Source organism: Accipiter gentilis, chromosome 1 (assembly GCF_929443795.1).
Source record: "Accipiter gentilis chromosome 1, bAccGen1.1, whole genome shotgun sequence".
Lineage (NCBI taxonomy): Eukaryota > Metazoa > Chordata > Aves > Accipitriformes > Accipitridae > Astur > Astur gentilis.
The window spans coordinates 7,493,149-7,512,499 of record NC_064880.1 but is presented as its reverse complement, the minus strand read 5'-3'; the positions used below and the strand labels follow the sequence as shown (position 1 = coordinate 7,512,499).

Here is a 19,351-nt window from a genome sequence, read left to right as displayed (position 1 = left end):
AAAATTCCCCAAGGTTTGTTTTGTTTTTTGTTTTTTTTTTTTTTTTAAATTGGGATTAGTTTATGTCTCTAGTGTAGTTCATCTTTGTCACCTTATCTGTAGGACAATCTGTTTCTTCCTTGCTATCTGGTCCTTTGAATGAGATCAATGTTCTGTAGCAATTGGCACATGATTTTCCTTTAACCCTTCCAGCTTACTCTGATGCATTCATGCATGCTACTTTCAAGCCAATATTAATATTTTTGTTACAAACCTTTACAGTACCAGTCACCCACCAGTGTTGGTGAAGGGAACTGGACAGGAAAATTGTCTATGAGCTGAAAGACTTGGCAAGAGTTTCTGAAATTATTTTCAGTACAGGTGAATATCTGGTCCAGTCTTTGTATTTGGATTAATAGTGTTCAATAAAATATCTGGGTTTAAAACTACCTGCCTTTTCCCAATTGAAAAGCTTTTCTTATGCTTGGTTATTAGCAAATGTTAATACGTATGTGTTCTGCAATCAGCTAGTTGCTCTCCATTTCCCTTGAAGATTTGTGTTCTTAGGCAGAAAATAGACCCATTTTTTCCAAGACTCTAGGAGGACAACAGCTCCTTACCTCTTAGTCTAATCTGTTTTATCTGCTGGTGAGACACTATGTATATTTATATACTGAGCAACTGGAGTACATCAGTTTCCATTCTTATCGAACACAAATATTTACCACAGGCCTGATCCAAGGTCTACTGAGATCCATGGTACTCTTGAAAATGTAACTTAACTAAGAACAAACTTCTAATTTTTTTCCAATTTAATTTTAGTTGGGTTACAGGATATCTTATTAGCAACTAAGTATTTTTTTAAATAAAGGAAAAAACCAATGCATTACTACTTTGCTTTGCTCACTAACTCAGTTGTGCAGACTCCCTAATAAGCTTTCTCAGCTGTAGTTCCTGTCAGTGAGGAAACTGTGAAATGTTTTGACATTAATTGTCAGTAAGGAATGGAAACACAGAAGTCAATGAGCAATTAATGTTATTAAACTTTAATGGACGCATTCCATATAAAAATATCACATGTGGCATGGCATAGCAATTGACATATTTCTGTTTAGAAGGAGAATTGTGGGCATCTCCAAGGGCAGTGTCATACTTCATATAAAGAGGGCAAGAAGAGAGGCGGTGCAAGTAGCCAGATAAAGGAGTTCGGGTGCAAGGAACTATTTCTGTGCTAAATAACATGCGGAATTTGGAGTGTCATGAGCTTTTGAGAGCCTAGCCCTTTGTAAACCACAGACTGAAGATTAGGAGTGTTGATAGTGCCTCTCCCTCTCTAGTTTGGTGTGCACCAACTGACATCCCCTTTTCCCAGTCCCTTTCCCATCCCTGCCAACAACCACGTGGGTAGTGATTGGGATTAAAGCGATAACCTGGGTTAAAACTACTATCTTCCATTGAGACTAGGCACCCAGTCCTTGCTTTAGCAGTCTTATTTCCCCACATTTTCACAAGAAGAAGTGTATGTGTGTTAGGAGAGTGGGAAAACGCAACCACAGCTGGGGATTTTCACAGGACACCATCTCTCAGGTGTTTCAGATAATGTTCTGCAGGGCTAATCAGATGATGACATGAACAAGAACAAAATGACAAAAGCAAACCAACAAAATTATTGTGTGGAAACCCTATAATTTTTATCTCATAAATATCAATATATAAATATTTGTCTGTTTTTCCAGTAGTGAAATTTAACAACACTGTGCATTGCCATTGAGCAAGCTTAGCCACCTGTTGAATTTAGTATGTGAATGATTGCTTTCAAAGTCCAGTAACTGACTAGCACGCCTAACATGCAGCTTTGCAGGCAGGACCAGTCCATGATCCCTAGGCAGCACACATTACTTGTTTCAGGCAATAGCAGTGATGTGGGTCTCCTTGTGGGAGGAGGTGAGCGAGTCCCTATTACACCTCCAGTAGAATTTAGGAGTGCAGCAAAGCACTATAGACATGACCAATCCCAAAGTAAGCAGGAGACAAATTACCCATTTTATCAGACCTGAGTATATAAACGGGAGGATGACGATAGTGAGAATCACCACAAGAAGCAGGAGCAGCACAAGTCTCTGTATAGCCAGTCTGTTGTCTGCTGGAATGTTTTCATCTCTGTATAAAGCGTCTTGGCTGGTCTGAGTCCAGCTATTGCTGTCTAGCCCTATGGCAGAGACATGTACCTCAGGATTAGAATCAGGATTTTCCAAGTGCTCCATGATGTCTTCTTTATTTTGAAGTGTGCGGATGAGTCCTCCTGACACAGAAGTGGCTTTTCTGCACAGGGGGCAGGTGATTATCCAGGTACTCTCCTCTTTCCTGAGGATAAGCTTGAGGCAGACTGCGCAGAAGGCATGCTGGCAGTCCAGGAGCTTTGGTACTCTGTAGATGTTGTACTTGTTGAAGCAGACTAGGCAGTCCATATCAATAGATGTTGTGGTTGAACACTGGTGGTTCACTTCAAAACTGTGTACTTCAGGAGAGTTTGTGTTCATTAGCATAATGAGAGGCTTTGAGTTTGGACAGTCTCTTTCTGAAATCGATGGTTTAAAGGCATCAGGACTGCCTTGCTCTGTGCCTGAAGGTCTCTCAATTTCTTTAATATGTTCTTCAGTGAATCCCAGTCTCTTCACATCTGCAGTGTTTTCTGTTAGGGGTCCTGCTCTGCTCATTTCTGCAGCACCTTCTGCAGTGGGCGCAGGACTGTCCTTTTCAGCCTGTGGTACTCCAGGAGCTGTCGATCCGTTTTCATGGTTGAGCTTGTCAGTGGATTTCTCCATGGAGATAAACCTCGGTGCAGTTTGTCTTCCCTTAGCTGAAGGTTTTGCTGAGTTTCTGGCTCCTTTTATGTGTTGCTTTATTGCTGTTGTATGCATGATTGATTAGTGACAGTTAGCTTTAAGCGTGTTGTGCTCTTACAATATGATGTTTTTATGAGATGGTGACCTGAGTTAATGATTAACTTCGTGACCAAGACATTTTACAACGGCTGATAATATCACTGAGCAATTTCTGTCCGGAAGCAGACCCCGTGGCGTTAGCAGACTGCAGCTTTGTTCACTGTGAGAGCCAGACACTACCATGATGACTAAATTAGTACTTTATTTGTTGAGAGCAATTTCATTGGTCTCTAAACACTGCTTTGCTGGACAGTGACAGATTCAGAGGTATTTATTGAATATTAACATTGGTGTACTGAATGCAGTGCTTTGATTAGAGAGAGTGTAAGTATCACTAATTTTGAGTGCTCTGGGTAGGAAGTCTGCTCTTGCTTTAGCAATACTTGCTACCCTAGAGGTGTTACCCTACAGCACAAAGCGAGGAATGAGATTGAGATTATTAATGTTGAGTGTTGAATGTCCGATTATTACCAACTCTTTTATCCTAGGAGCATCCCTGTTGGTTTCAGTCATCAGAGGGTTTCAGGTGTGAACTGAAGCATGACTTAGGGCCACAGAGGTTCTCACAGAGCCCATGGGAGAGATCTAGAAATTAAAAGCAAGGTTAGTGTCTTGGTGGGACCATCTTCTTTTTCATGGCGTTCACAGGACAACCTCATGCACTCAAGAATGCCCTTCTGTTAGGTGGTTTTGTGAATATTCGCCTTGTCTGAAAGAAATGGCTGAACAAAATCCCTCAGTTTTTTATTTCTTTCTACCTTTTTATTTGAGGGGTAAAATAGAGATGGTTTCTCAGTAAGAGTCCTGTGGAAGGAAGGAAAGTAGAAAAGGAAGGATCACTAATCCCAGAAAACTGGACTAGGTCAGCATTACTGGCAAAAGACACAGAGTACCAAGTCAGTAGCCTCAAGTGCACCTGAATGCTCAAGCTGTCTGTGCTACCGTGTACCAGCCTGTCCCTCCCAACTGAGGAGCCACAGAAAGAAATGAAACAACTGCAATTTAGGAGGCCAAGGAGTTCAGGAAGACTCTAATCTCGTGAACTTGCTGATGGGGGGGTTGAAGCAAGAAGAGCTTGTTCTTTGCTGAGAAATAGTAGAAGGTTTGTTGTAAGGAAACTTTGTAACCGTGTCTAGGCATTCCTGCTGTATATCTGCTGATGTGGCATATAGCAGTGTTTGATGGACTTTTGGGTGACCCCAAATTTCAGGAGCTTGAAGATCTTTCAGTTGCAGAAGTGGGACTCACAGCTGAAGTGCAAGAACATCTGGAAGCGGGCTGGTGAACTGCAAGGCTCATTTATGTTTAAAAATAGGAGAATTTTCTATTGGATTTTACATACCTCTTTATTAGTAAGTTAACGCTGCTAAAAAAGAGAAGATCTGGGAAAACAGAAGACAGAGCTGCCATTTTTACAATGCTTTAGAATTTTCAAATATAGTCTGTCAGTTCCCATGCCCAAAATGGAAATGTCTTAAAATTTACAGATTCTTACTCATTAGAACTGTATGAAACTGGCTTGCGGGTGTTGGGAAGCTAGAACAGACACCAACAGGGGCAACTACGCTCCTAACTTAAGTATTTCAGTTAAAAACTAGATGAGATTAATCCATGCCTCCATGTCTGTTTGCTCTGCCTTCTAGCAAGGGGTGGGAGCGACTTCTGCCTGCCTGTCTATGCTAGAAACGCAGAGCTGGTGGAGAGCCGTGGTTGTTTTGCTACAGATGCACATCAGCAGCGAGGACGACTCGCTCGAGGGAAGGGGAAGCGGAGCACATTACGGGTCGGAGAGGTCCTCATGCTTCCCCAGGGCTGCGGTTTACTGCCATGAGGATCAGGGACCCCAGGAGAGGAAGCGTGACCTGGTGTGGGGGCTCAGGAGGCCGCAAGCGTTCAATTCCTGAGCTGTGTTTTCAGCACTGCAGGTCAGGCAGTGTGTGCTCTCTTTGCCCAGTTTTTGTCGGTCGTATCGGGTTAAAAACGTCTGTCCATTGTTGTCCTCCATTGATGAAATTTTCTGCCAAGTGTCAAAGGATCTGTCCTAATTTTGACTCAGTTCTGTCCTTGGTGTCACGAGTGATGTTCGCTGGCTTGCATGCAGGTTGTACGTAACTGAATTGCCTATAGCCCTTTAACGCTACTGAGGCTAATGACTGTTTCCATTAATCATTTGCAGTCAGTTTATATACTCATCCTGTTTTCCTGCTTTTAGTATGTTTGCATACGAAAACGAGTTTCTATGGAACGCTTCTTACGTACTTGTTTATGCCAGGAAATGGATATAAAAGAGCAGTTGTGTCATTTCAGGGTAAAATCCTTGCTTGCTGTAGGGCTTTGAGCACAATAATATTAAAAACCTCCGAGAAGATACTGTTGATAGTCCCCTGAGCTTCTTCCTGTGCTCAAGCTGTGTTTCAGATTGCTGTCACCCTGGACACAAGGAACTTAAAAAACCAAACACAAACATGACTTAAAAATTGTCTTGATGCGAAGCCTCTTACCATATCCCCCATTACCCAGCGTACGTATGAGCGAAGCAGAATGCTGCCATGAACAGGCAGATGCCGTCAGATTTAGACCGCATTGTCCCATGGAATGAGGAATTTTTTTACCCTGAGGTCGAAAAGGAGGTTGATTGTGGTGGTGAATAAAGCTCCAGTGGGTCGTGCTCGGAAGCAGCCTTATAGCTGGTACCAAAAAATGCCGATTTGCCCTGATAAACGGGACCTGAAACACCTGACAGGAGCATCCTGCCTGGCGATTTTTATCTTGTCCTTAGTCTGCGATGTGCTTCTGTGGCACATCTGTAATACTGATGCTGAGGGAGTCGATTCACTCGTTATCTCGTTCCCAAATTTGGAGTGTTTTCTTAGCGTTCATCACAAAGCCGTTTGGACGCGCCTTCTGAACAGAGCAAGCTAGGAATCGGACGCGAACTCGACCGACGCGCGGCAGTTCTGGCAGCGCCAGGCCGGTTCTTTCGCGACGCCCGCAGAGCGAAGCGGCGCAAGGAAAACCGGAGTCCAGGGACAGGACAGGTGCGTTGACGGGGGCAGCCCAGGAGGGCGTTACTGGTGGATGCCACTTTTTTAACTAGTCGCTGTGGGAAGAGTGGGAGAGGAGCGGGGGACAGCAAGAAACCTTTCCCAAGAGCCCAACTCGGGACGAGCCACCCTCTTCTCGCTGTGCCCCCTTCTCCAGCCCCCTCCGCGGCTCCGAACGGTTCCCCTCGGTGCCCGGGGAAGCAGGACGCGACGGTTCAGCCTCTGATGCTTAATTGCGTTTAATTAATCGTCGCCGTTTCAGCTCTCTTCCTGACCCGTCGCCGCTGCCAGCCGCGTTCCCGTGGTGCCACCTCGCGGGTAGTCAGTCCCATCCTCTCCCCTCCTCCTCGATCTCCTTTTCGGTTCGGTTCGTTTCGGGGCGCCGATGCGGTGCCGGAGCGGCGCCGGCCGAGGTCACTCCGGCGGGAAGTGCGGTGGGGTGCTGGGGGGAGGCTACCGCCGTGCCCCTGAGGAAAAGCTCCTGGACGGAGCAGCGCAATTAACAGTAGAAGCTAATGAGGCGTCGAATCCGGCAGTGTCGGTGACGGTGCTGCCCTTTTCGACCTCCCCAGCCTTTTCCTCGCGGGTCGCCCTTCTCCCAGCTGCTCCTGACACTAGGCTGTACCCTCCTTCCCTTCGCACTCCCGCTGCCTTTGATCCCTAAAGCCCTCCGCTTCCCCCCGCCTCAGTTTCCCTCCCGCCGCCGCCTTCCTCCTCCTCCTCCTCCTGGAGGAATCCTCCGGGGGGGGGGCGGGGGAGTAGAGCGGCGGCGCTCTGGCCGCCCGTGCGCCGGTCTCGGTGGTGGCGCGGTCACGTGAGACGCGGCCGGCGGCGCAGGCGCAGTGGGCGCCCGGCGGGGATGTCCCGCAAGCAGGCGGGCAAGGCCCGGCCCGCCGCCGGAGCCAAGAAGACACGGCGACCCCGGCAGCTCCCCGCCGGACCGGCTCCGAGCCGCGGCTCGGACGGCGGGGGCCTCGCCAGGCAGCTCCGGGCCCTCGGCCTCAAACTGCGGGAGGTGCCGGGCGATGGGTGAGCGCCGCGACGGGTCTCCCCGATATCCCTGGGGCTCTTGTCCCCGGGAGCTGAGGGCTTTCCCCTCGCGGTTGAGTGGGGCCAGTGCTCCGCAGAGATGAGGGCTTCCCCGCTGTACCCCACAGGCATCGGGGGTTCCGCTTTGTGGTTGTGCGGGGCTGTGCCCCTGGGGCCGATGGCTCTCTTGGCCTGTCACCTGCTGGTCCGAGGGCTCTGCTAGTCCTAGGCCCGATCCCCAGGGGGACCGAAGGTTCCAGTGGCCTGCTGAGGGGAGCATAGGAAGGTCTATAAATATGGGGCGAAAGGGGCGCTAGATGTGTCTGCTGAGAAGATGCGTAGTAGATCATTGGATTGTCCTTTGCTGCATTTGTCTTAGTGTCAGTTTAAGATGGTTTGGCCCAGCCCTTGGTTTACCCTGTTGGAGTTGATGACATCTTTGCTCAAAACCTTCTGTTCTTACCAGCAATTCTTCTAATAGCAGCAGCCGTTCAAAGCACAGGGAATAGGTGCTACTTCACATTCATATCCTCGTTGAGCTTCCTGGGCAGAAAGAGCACAGCTCTTTTTCTTTCCTATTAACATATTCTTTCCGCTGCTGTGCCAGGGTTATTGATTTAATGGTGTATCTGTTAGGGGCCTTTCAGACACACTAACTTGCAGTTTCTCTTCCGGCAGCAATTGTTTGTTTCGGGCCCTCGGTGACCAGCTTGAGGGGCACTCGCGGAACCACCTCAGACATCGCCAGGAAACGGTGGATTACATGATAAAGCAGCGGGAGGATTTTGAGCCTTTTGTGGAGGATGATGTACCCTTTGAGAAACACGGTATGGTCTCCTTAGGATGCTAATGGAAGGGGTTATTGTGTTATGTGATTACATCTCGTTTGAGCACCTTCTTACTAAACAGTTCCTCATCCCAGAACTATGTTAGGGTTCCTCTCTAGTTTTTATATTTTCTCTCTGTTACATTTCTGTAGACAGGTGAGCTATTAAACTTGTATTACATTTGCCTTGGAAATTGTTTAAATTTAGGAGAGACTTGGAGAAGGAAAGAGAGGCAAAAAAAGGCAAGAAGTAAAAATTTGATGTTTTCAAAAGGAACTTGCAAAAATTATCTAGTTCTCCGTGAATACTGGTGGATGTTGAGTGGCTTATTTCTTTGGGTTTCTTTTTCTCCTTGACACTTGATATTTCATAGTGGTAACCCAGGGGAAGATCCAAAGCAATGACGAATACAGCCTTTGTTCTAACAGCTTCGAAGATGTGCCAGGTACCATGCAGGTGACGCATGAAAGGGGTTTGGTCATTTAGTACATGGCACTCTTCCTTCCGAGCTAACACAGAGCTGATGGCCTTGCATAATCTAAGGGTGTACTGCATTTTTTAGAGGTTTCTGTGGTCGTTTAAGACACATTAACTTATGTTGCTGCCAAATTCTTGCTGCAGCAGTCACTGTTTCACAGTTGGGATTTCCTTTCCAGAATTTCTTGGGCTTGTGTTGAAATTTTATTACTCGCTATCCCTCCAGTGCTTTTGGAAGTGTCAGAAACTAGGTTTCCAACTCTTCTGAATGTTTTTTCCTTTAGTTACCAATTTGGCAAAGCCTGGTACCTTTGCTGGCAACGATGCTATTGTGGCCTTTGCAAGGAACAATCAAATGAATGTGGTTATTCATCAGCTTAATGCTCCACTGTGGCAGGTGAGAAACAAAACTTCTATATTTTGGCCTAATTTTTAGCTGATGAATACAAATAGTGTTGAAACTTCCTGACCTAATGAAGGAGAGCAGCCGGTAGCCGTAGTTAGCTGGGCATAGTGTAAAGCTGTGCTCGCTTTTTCGGCCTTGAAGGAGAACACTCTAGATTTCAGCTAGGAGGAGAAGGAATGAAAGAAAACAATGAATGCATGAAAGATAAGTATGTGGAGACAGAGCAGCATGTTTTAGTTTGGTTTTAAGCTAATAGCTTCATTGATAAGTTTCTCTCTCCTGAAGATCAGACTACATATGAGTTGACTTTTCTGAGAGGAGTTTGAGCCAGCCTTAAGGAAACCTGTACGATAAGGTTCAGGCAGGAATATGGAAGTGAAGGTATAGTAGGGCAGTCCCTGCAGTGTGTTGGAATGAAGCTCCAGCAATTCTGCATGGGATTTCTGATGAGAAGGTTTCTGATAGTTGGAGAAATGAGCTTCTGGACCGGGCAGAAGAGGGAAGAAGTTTTAAAGAAGGTGGTGTTTAATCAGCTTCTGGAAAGGACTGCATGGTATGGTTTCCTCTGACAGTGGGGCACTGGAACAAGTAGTCCATCAGGTCCTTCCTACTCTCTTTTTTGTTATTCACGCTGGCAGGGGTCCACGCTCGATCTCTGCCTGTTCATTGAGCAAGAGAGAACCTGTATTCGAGTCAGGCCCCAATTTACAGACAGAACCAATGAAGTATATAGATTAAACAGGGCAATAAAGATAAAAGACCAGATGAAGGCTGACAGTGGTGTCTTAAATACATTTGAAAAAGTGTCAGGTGGATTCCTGAACCCCAACAAGTTTAAACTCTTACTTATATGGCAGCCATGGGTGGTAAGCTAACTGAAATACTCAACTGCTTGACCTGCAAGAGTGTACAGAGGTAGTGACCCTGCAGGAGAGTTCATGGGGGTGCTGTTCATGTTTTGTTACTGTTTTGAACCAGGCGCTCACCTCAGTGTCCTTAACTCTTACCGACACTTTGTATATTCTCTTGAAAACCTTAAACTTTTTTTTTTCCCCATTCATTGACATTTCCAGGGTCGTAAATACAGAGTTTGTGATGAGGTTCTGTTTTGCCTGAGCATAGTCTTGTTGGTGAGAGGTTGTCTTAGGCTCTTGAGAATGGCGTAAGTAAAGAGAGCTGTTAATAGTTGTAACATAAGGAGTCTCCTACCCGCACAGAGGGATACATCAGGACATCAAAGTATGTAGGGCATCGCGACATGGTGATAATGTTAGCAAGTTGCTAGACTTGAATAACCCAGGACAGCCTTTTTTCTTAATTTTCTAAACTTGGACATACTGGGTTTTCCCCCCCATCTCTGCTTTGGAGCCCCAGCAAAATTTTAGAAAGTTTAGATTCCAAAGAGAGCATTTCCAGAGAGGCAGATGAGCAAGATGCTTAAAGCAGATGATGTGAATATCTCCTTTGGTCCCAACTCTGAAGCAGATGGTGAGTTACCCTTTAATTTTAAGAGAACCACTTGTATCCAGTACAGCTAAGCTGGAAAAATGTGAGCAGAAGTGTTCAGGACCTCCAGCTGTTTCTCAAGCTCTGGCCTAATCCAAAGCTCTTTGGAGGTGGGCATCTCTGCATGGACTTTTTAGGGCTTTAAACACCCTTTACCTTTTTTGATAGTGACTGTAAATGTAGAGCTTCAGGTTAGTTCAGATGTATAGGTTATTTTATTGGCTTTTTGGATAAGTTCTTACCTTTTTTCACTGTTTTTGCCTTTTTTTTATCTGCAGCTATCTTTTACTTAACAGTTCCAGTGTATTGTGGAAAGAGCATGCAAAAAGGGGCTTCACTACTGAGAGCTAAATTGGCTAATTTTCAGAATAATCTTTCAAGAGATTTGGGAGTGCTTAGATACCTATTTAGGCTCTGGCAGAGGAGAAATGTTGAAAATCAATCTTGCTGAGTTCTAACATGTTGAATAACTTAATAGGATAAAAGGCAGGAGTGAAGTATAACCAAGTGTTGAGTTGGAACTTAAAGGTGAGCAAGTATAAAATAGATGAATGGAGAATATCTGTTGTGAAATCTGAAGTCCTTAGTGCAACATAAACTGCAGATGTAGCTCAAAGGTGACTTGGTGTATATTCTGCAAGTTGGAATAAGTTGATTCAAAGACGCAAAAGGATTGGGAAATTCTGGAGCCCTAAAGCAAGCATTTCTTGTCATTTGCTTACTGACATCTTGTCCAGGAAAGCTGTCAGATCTTTGAAGTCTGGCTTGACAGGTAAGCAAAGGACATCTGCAAATGCAGTGTAATTGTCTACATTCCTTGCAAGAGTTGGAATGCTGTGTAGCTTTTAGCTAATAGTTTGAGACACTGATGATTGGGGTAGGAATTACTCTTGCATCAGTACAGATAATACTCAGAGCAGGAATTTTCTATGGAAACTGCTGTACTTGGTGCTGACAAGCAAAGGAACATTCGGTTGTTAACAGTGCTCCTGAATGGAGTTAATACATTTTCATGGTTTGGCTTTATTTCTATTAGTCTTTCTTTCAAAAACAAAACATGGCCACTTCGAATGCTAATTGTTAAAATAGCATCTTGTCCCAGCTGCAGAACAAAACTTGCTCTTGGGTGACTGTTCCCACTGTGGTCATAACTTGAATGGACTTTTTTCCTCACGTTTGAGGGGGAAATAGCCATTGTACACTGAATGGGAGCTGTCACTGAAATCGGGTCTGGAAAGATGATCAGAAAACTAATAGCTCCTGTGGAAAGTTTAGAAAATAGTTGTGAGCTTTCCAGTGAAATATTTTCATACCATATTTTGTTTGTTATGATGTAACTGATGCAATGTTGTGTACTTGGTTTTCAAACGTTATCCTTGAGACAGAAGCTCTGTTGTTACTCTAGCTACATCTGGATTGTTAGGTCAACACTTCCTGTTTTAAAGATGCTTCGGTAGCTACGTACTTTGCTTCTGATCAGTGTTTATCATTGCCTCAAAAAAATAATACTTTGAAAAATACAATGCTGAATTTGATTCCAAATCCTCATTTGCAATTTATTTGTTTCATTTAGATTCAGGGCACAGACAAAAACAATGTGAGGGAACTTCATATTGCGTATCGTTATGGAGAGCACTACGACAGCGTGAGGAGAATCAATGACGATTCTGAAGCTCCAGCGTATCTTCAGATGGAGGTTGGTTATGACAGGATGACCTGAGTCAGCTGTGGGTGATAAATAAAACAGAGGAATGTTACCAGTTGATTTCCTTTCTCATTTGCATTGAGATTGAGAAAAGAGTTTGGTCCCTGTGTCATGCTGGGGATAGAAAAGCATCTAAGGTCATTGTAACTAGTGCTGCCTGCTCTCTCGAGACAGCGTTTAAATTACTGGGCTGAAAATCAATCCCAAATCTGATGCTGTAGTCCTCTTCATATCTCACTTTTTCGTGTTAAGGAGTAAGCTGTGCTGTCATCGAGCTTCTCTGCACACAACTGTATAATGTGTAGTATTGTAATAAAATTAATACTCCATTTGAAAAGCCGAGGATTGTTTATTGGTATGCTTGATCTCGTAGTATGTGAGAACTTGCTCTCTAGTGTATGAGTCATGGGAAACGGTGTTAGTGGTGGTGGAAGTTGCACAATTTCCAAGATGCTTTGACACAAGATACTTCTGAGAAAAGTGTGCCATAATAATTAAATTTATTATGATGTCAGATTGTTTTTACTGCATCTGATGAGATTGCTGCATGCTTGTGTGATCTGCTGGGCTTTGCTTTTCTTGCAGATGCTTTGCAAAAGTGTTTCAAATAAGGAGGAGGAAGTGAAGCCACAGAAGGGTGACTCTGAAGATGAGATTGAAGTTGAAATGGAAGATGCTATACAAAAAGTGTGTAATGCAACTGGATGTTCAGTAAGTATTGAGTAGCGTTTTTGTGCTTAATGTCCAAACCTTCTTGATACATGAAAGCAGCCTTGGGGAAAAATGCAAAAAAATACCCATCGTGGACAATTTCAGTGTCACAGCCATAAATAAGGATGCATTTAATCCTAGACTTGACCCTTAAATGCCCATGAAATATGTACTCTGTGTGGACAGCTAATAATTTTGGAAGGTCTGTCTTGTGTTCTCTCAGAAAATTCACTTTGAAACAAATTTTGTAGGATTTGAAATCCTTTGAGAATGTCGGTAGTTAAACATCCCAAATGACTAGATAATCTGTGAATTTTAGCCATTGTCACTGGATGGCCTGTGTGGTTCCTGCAGATTGCTGCTTACACTGTGCAAATGCATAGAATAGAAAGGGCCAAGCGTGAAACAGTTATGCTGAAACAAGCATATTCCTTTTTCCTGATATCTTCAGGATTTTAAGATTTTCTCCCTCACCTTTTTCAGAAATGGAATACAGGCTGATTGAAAGGTCATAAAAGCAGACAGCAGCCCCCTCTCAGCGGTTCAGGTGGTTGTTAAATGAATGTATGTCAGTGATTTGAACTCTCTGTAGTGTTTTCTTTCTCCTCTTGTGGACAGGACATTGACTTAGTAAGCAAGATTCTTGAGGTGGAAGACTACAATATAGAATCTGCAATATTTGCCATCTTTCAAATGAACGAAGTAGAAAGAATCAGTAAGTACACGGAGTTTGTCCCCTGCTGCTTCAGAATAACACTGTCTGACATTGGCGTTCACTGTAAACAGCAGTTCAACAGGGACAGTAGCAGTTGAAGCTTACTGTTGGCTGTGCTGCCACCTCAGCCTTCCTGTGGTCAGGAAGGTTATTAGTGAGGGCAGGTTCAATCCAGCTTCCAAAAAAAAAACCACTGTTCCAGAAATTCTGGCAGAAGGAATTGGCAGACAGCGAGGCAGCTTCTGGGTAGATTGTGTCTGAAAAACCTCTGTTGTTGGTAGGTACTGAGGAGCAGTGTGATCCCCAGAGCAAAGATCAGAAATTGTGTAGCAGAACTCTGCAGGAAGAAAATAGAAGTGGTTCAAGAATCTTTGAAAATCGGAACTTGCATCAAGGTGAAATAGAAAACAACAAAGGACAGGCTAGATCTGATGAAGAGAATCGAGCTAGCAGAAACTCAAAGGTACGTGAAGGGTGGTTTGGCAGTGATTTGCATGCCCTTTAATGTTTAGGGGGATGCGTAGGATTGCTTAATCTGCAACTGTCTTCTCCTTTGAATTAAAAAGAGCTTCTGCTTACTGGATTTTGTTGCTGCTATAGCTGTGACTTCCCTGATACAAACATTTAATAGCGACAGGTGGCACTCCTCCCAAAATGACACAAAGTAAGGTCCTGATAAGTAGTTTGGAATAAACATTCTCTGGCAGCTGCTTTGATATCTGCTTGTCTCCTTTCCAGTGTGTTATTTTTCCCCAACTAAGCAGAAAATGTGTGGTTTTAACGTTGTGTTTTCATCCTTTCCTTTCAGGTATCTAAAAAACAGAAGAAAGAACAGCAGCGGCTAGAGAAGAAGAAGCGGCAGGAAGAAAGGCACCGACAAAAGTTCTTGGCCAACAAGAGTAACTGTCTAGATAGCAGCAGGAGAGAGACAGACTCAAACAACCAGGTCACCTTGGTGAAGGCCATGGCAGCTCTAAACATATGACTGAATGTGTTCTGAGTGCGCTGGTGAGAAAAGCAAATAAAACTGATGAAGACAAAACTCCCTTTAAGCAAATCTCCAGGCACCCATTGTTACCTTCAAATCCGTTTCTGCAGAGATCTCTAAGCACACATGAATTTCCTGTTTCTTTGGCTGCGGGGCAAACAACTGTTCAGTAATTCTGCATCAGCCTGTGTGTGAGAAGAGTTGTTTGAACTTAACAAAAAGTAGAGACTTGTTTTTATAATTTTGGAGTTAGATGAACAACAGCACACAGCAGTGTCAGACTTCCTTTGACATCTCTTGATGTGCTTAGATTATTTATTTTTTTTATAGTGACTTTTTACTTGGTTATGCTTGGAGGAGCTTTATTTTTACCTTGCTGTCAGGGAAAGCTTAACAATTCTCAACTCAGGAACATGGTGGGGTTTTTTTTTTCCTATTTAAATTTAAATAAAGTAAGGGAACAGATTCCCAGAATCCTTTCCAAAGTTAAGTGTGTCAGCCAACACTGTATCAAACATGACATTCCTCTTTCTTTTCCCGTGCAAGAATGCAGTGATCAGTTTTAATCTAACTAGAACTGCTTGTGTTGCACTAGGCTGTTTCAGAAGTGATTAATACATGGAGGGAGAACGGGATTGCTGCGTACATGCTTGTTGAGACCTGTAGAGACAAAGAAAAAGTAATACCAGTGGGCTCATGAGACAGCAGAGCCGATTCATCTGATCTGGTGAAGTCTGACTGAGGTTGTAAAATGCAACACGAGCAGGCATGAGATTTCTGTTGAGTGTTGTTACTTGGACATCTGGAATCTCATCCTCCTTTGCCATACTCTGGAGCTTTTGGGCTGCTCCAGAGCTTTAGTCCAAGCCAGGAACTTGACGGTTGTTAGTCTCCAAATGAAATTAATACAGCCAAAGGATCAAGACTCCTGGGAACAAGGTTCCAAGTAGCAGTGATCACTGGGAACCCTGCCTACTTCATTCTTCATAAATCAAGCTTTTTCCAGGGTAGGATTTTTTCATCTTGAATTCCTCTTTGGTAAGGTCACCAAGTACTGTAGAAAGTACAGCTTGAATCCTGTGATGCTTTCCACTATAGGATTGTGAATTTGGACTGAAGTGTAAGGACTGTGGGACTTGGCCCTCGATTTATGGCTTGCAGTGTTTGAGCTTCACTCAGGTTTTTGGACTTGGATTAAGCACTAAGCTTGAAGAAAGCACATGTGCACTTACACACACACACTAGATAACAGGAGACACCTCATCAGCTAGGGCAAAGCCGAAATAGATTTTCTGAATGTAAGGAACGTTGCTTTTGAAAAAATTCTATGCATTCTTTGAAGTTTCCAAATCAGCATAGAAGTACAAATGCCTTTTTTGACTGAACTGCCGAGATCTGAGCTCGTACTTCTTCATATGCTCTGTGACTATTTATCAAGAGCATTTGAAGAATAAAAAGAAAGGAGTTCTAAGTACCGGTGGTGTAGGAGATCAGGCTTTAATGCTGGTGAAGAAGTTCCTTTGTTTCCTGTAGTGAGCTTGGTGGAAATAAAAAGTAATAGAAAGCAGCTCTTGCGCTTTATGGTGGGACATAGTGTCCGGCAAGTCAAGCAGCGTATTAAGTGCTGCTCTAAGTGCCAGTGGTAGGCGTGACTAACAGCTGTAGAGGGAAGTCTGAGGAGTATTTAATAGGTAGGAAGGGCATGGATGAGCCTTGAATTCACAGGACTATTCTTAAAGTGAAAAATTACTTTGGTGAAATCCATTTTGTGCGAACCTTGGATAGCTTGTTGTTAGCACTGTTGCTTCCTGGAATTCTTTTTCTCCAAGACAGTCACTTTTACAGTAGTGGAAAGAATGGCAAATCATAGCTTAATGGGGAGAAAGTGCAAGTTACTTCACTGGTGTAATGAGTTGAAGACAGTAGGCATAGCAAGGTGGTTCAGGTAAATGTGTCACCTTTTCCTTGCCCAGCTGTATTTTGAATTGGAAGGCAGGTGGGTTCTGCAAGTTTGAAAAGATAATAAGAATTTGCAGTTGGATGCTATGAATATGATGCTTGATCTTAAATGAATTGCTTTTTTGTCTTCCCGAGCCAGAGCTAAGAGGTTTATTGTTGCTTTGGGCCTGGAGAGCTGTGAAGGGAGTTGTCCTGTAGGCAGCAGACAGGAAGCTGAGCTTCTGTGGATGCGAAGGGACCTGCAAAACCTCGCTTCGTCCATGTCCAAAATAAACGGGCAGGCTTGCAACAGCAACACATCTTAAGTAGGAGAGAGAGAGGCTGACCTTCAGCTCATGGCCTCTGATACCTGTAGCCAAATATGTGGCTGAAAAAGCTTTAATTTCCACGTGTAATATGATTAAAACACAAACTCTTGATGTGCTGGGCTCATTAAGTCGTTGGGCCAGTCAAATACTCTTTATTTTTGCCAGGATAGCTTTGTACCTGCAAAACCACCTTTTATCCAAAGGTGTTAAAACTTTCATTTTTTTCTGTTGTCGATTTTTCCTTTAGCTGTTGAAATTTCCACCTGCTCTTACAATGTGTATTTTTTCTAGGTGATCCTTATGCAATGTTCCTCAGGAAACTCACTTTTATGCAGAAAATTTGCTTTGTAAACAGGTCATCGATTTTTTCCTTGCAGGAGGAAGGGAGGCAAGAAACAAGAGAAGAGAAACATCATGATTCACAGCTTGTGTTTGCTCTTTGGTGGGGCTAACCGTGCTTCATAATATGTGGTCATAGGACAACAAGCACTGCACGTTCCCGTGGTATTTGAGGAGGATTACTGTTACTCACTGCTAGCTTACATTGTGGAGGGTCACCAGTGGGCAGAGGGCCAGGGGTGTGTTTGACTGCTGCTGGACCGGCAAGCGTCACTGTCAGCCGCTTGGACACGAGCACGCGGCAGGACAATGTAGAAAGCTGCTTTCCCTGCATCCTACCTACCACTGTCGTCTTCCCAAGACTTCTTTTTTCCAAATCCTTGCCCCTGCAGGTAAGGAGTTGAGTTGAACCGAAGTTTTAAGCATTTAACCAGGTTCTGTGTGCTGTCCGTAAGCATGTCTTGGCCTTACAACGTGTAGGAGGGCTTTTGTGCTTTTGCTGCTCGGTTTCTGGTGTACCTCGTTCCTTCTTGGAGGGATGCCTTGCAATTTATTTAACAGCTTCACCTTACCTGCAGTGCCTGAACAGCAGCAGAAGTCACATCATCGGTGGTATCCACATCTGCAGTACTTTCGGATTCGTTTTCTGTTGGAGTCTGTTGAAACTACAAGAGAGTTTTCTTCTCTTTTCCCCCTCAGGACTCAGCCAGGTGCCTGTTTCTGTTACCAAACCAAACCACCTCTTGTTTTTGGATGCTGAGTGCAATAAAGGTTGCAAAGACGTGCCAGCTGAACTGTGTGAGTGGAGCTGCGTGTACGGGGCGCACTGTGGGTTAAAAGGCAAAACTTGCAGATTAATTTAATGAGTCTGCACAACCTGAACCCTTCCCAGGGATGCGGTCCAGCTGCTGGGGCATACATTCACCTGCTGGCTTTCACAAGCTTCAGAAACTGCAGAAAGGGAGGGAAATTGTGCATGAAGAATGACCGTACTCCCATCCCGTGTTGTCTAAAATGGAGATGGTTTATGCTCATGTGGAGCCTGTTTGCAGGCACAACCCTTAGAGGGCAGCATCGGCTTCATCAGCTATGTCCCAGCTCTCTCCTCTCTCATCCCAAAGCCCTTGAGTAAGTAGCACCAGAAAATGAGTAAAAGGAGAAACAAGTGTTTTGAAGTTACAGAGGCACCACATTTACTGTGGGAAGTGTGAGGAAGGGGTAGGGACATTGCTTGCAATGAAATGCTTAACGGAGTCAGGCAGGAGCCCTCGATGCTGATGCGAAACTCAAAAGAAAATGCCCTTAAAGCACCTTTATTTTAGGACCCCCTGCTCTGAAGGTGTGCAAAACATCTCTGGAGCTGGCATTTAAACCAGAGGTGCCTCCATCGAGGCCCAGGTGTGAGAAGCAGCTGGCCCTGGCTCGTTAAGGCTAATTGTGGATTGTGTGCGGCTGCGGTGATGGAGGAGGTGGCTGCAGGGAGCTGCAGCCTGAGGAGACCTGTCCAGGCAGCTTCAGCCCTGTGAGGACTTGCTGCAGACCCCAAACCCCTCAGATCACCACCACCATGCTCCCTCATGGCTTTAGTAAGTATTAATTGCTTAAATTGTCATTAGGAGCAGGTTGGGGCTGTTTTGTGGCCAAGCTCCTTGAGGGGAGCTGCGTTTGAAGCCTGGTTTGGGGTTGGGGCGCAGCAGCTCCTCACCGTTTCTGTTCATCTTTTTTTTTTTTTTTTTTTTTTTTATTTCTTTGATGCTCTCAAGATTTACAGGTCAGTTGCTAAAATGTCATTTCTGGTAAATGTTTTCAAAGAAAAAGATGTAAAACTGTGTGCATGTATAAATATTTACTTCAGAAAATCAGCCGTGAAGCTCCATGCTGTTTCCTACCCCTTCCACCATCAATTCCTGAAACACGAATGTAACACTGGATGCGCTTTACAAATTGCATTTGAAAAATTATTTTTATCTGCAGGGATTTCCTTGTATTTATGATTTATTTAATCACAAGCAGTGGGCTTTCCCTGTGCACCAGCACTGGGGAAAGGCACCGGATGCCTTTTCAGTGCTGTGGGGCTGGGCTGGTCCCTGCCTGGCTGCAGGGAAGGCAAAACCCCCACAATTTAGATGGTTTCTGTCAGGTTTTGAGCCTGGCATGTCTAGTAGAAGGGAGTTGGGGTAATTCTTTTAAGAGTTGCGGTAGGTCCTGGCTGTCCTTTGGAAGCACTCTGCTACCCGCCTGTTGCAGTCGCGGCTCCGTCTTTTGCACCGGGTTGTGGATTCTGGAAGAAAATTTTGGGGGATTGGAGTCAGGCGAAGGGTATGAGAGTCAGGGGCCGTCTTTTGGGCTGTCCCTGGGACGTACGCAGTCCCCCGCGTTGAGTTTGGGATGTCTTGGGCAGTCCACCTCTTAC

At 44.5% G+C, this 19,351-nt stretch overlaps 2 protein-coding genes across 2 annotated transcripts; one reads left to right on the top strand and one right to left on the bottom strand.

Annotated features, from left to right (window-relative positions):
• Positions 1 to 1,883: 1,883 nt before the first annotated feature.
• RNF186 (ring finger protein 186) lies at positions 1,884 to 3,163 on the bottom strand. Its single transcript, XM_049816329.1, has one exon. It carries the CDS (start codon positions 2,898 to 2,900, stop codon positions 1,884 to 1,886), a length of 1,017 nt encoding a protein of 338 aa, XP_049672286.1. The 5' UTR covers positions 2,901 to 3,163.
• Positions 3,164 to 6,795: 3,632 nt separating this feature from the next.
• OTUD3 (OTU deubiquitinase 3) lies at positions 6,796 to 18,480 on the top strand. Its single transcript, XM_049800909.1, has 8 exons — positions 6,796 to 6,997; positions 7,676 to 7,824; positions 8,586 to 8,698; positions 11,787 to 11,909; positions 12,504 to 12,629; positions 13,248 to 13,344; positions 13,626 to 13,807; positions 14,153 to 18,480. Exons 1-8 carry the CDS (start codon positions 6,828 to 6,830, stop codon positions 14,327 to 14,329), a joined length of 1,137 nt encoding a protein of 378 aa, XP_049656866.1. The 5' UTR covers positions 6,796 to 6,827; the 3' UTR covers positions 14,330 to 18,480.
• Positions 18,481 to 19,351: the final 871 nt, after the last annotated feature.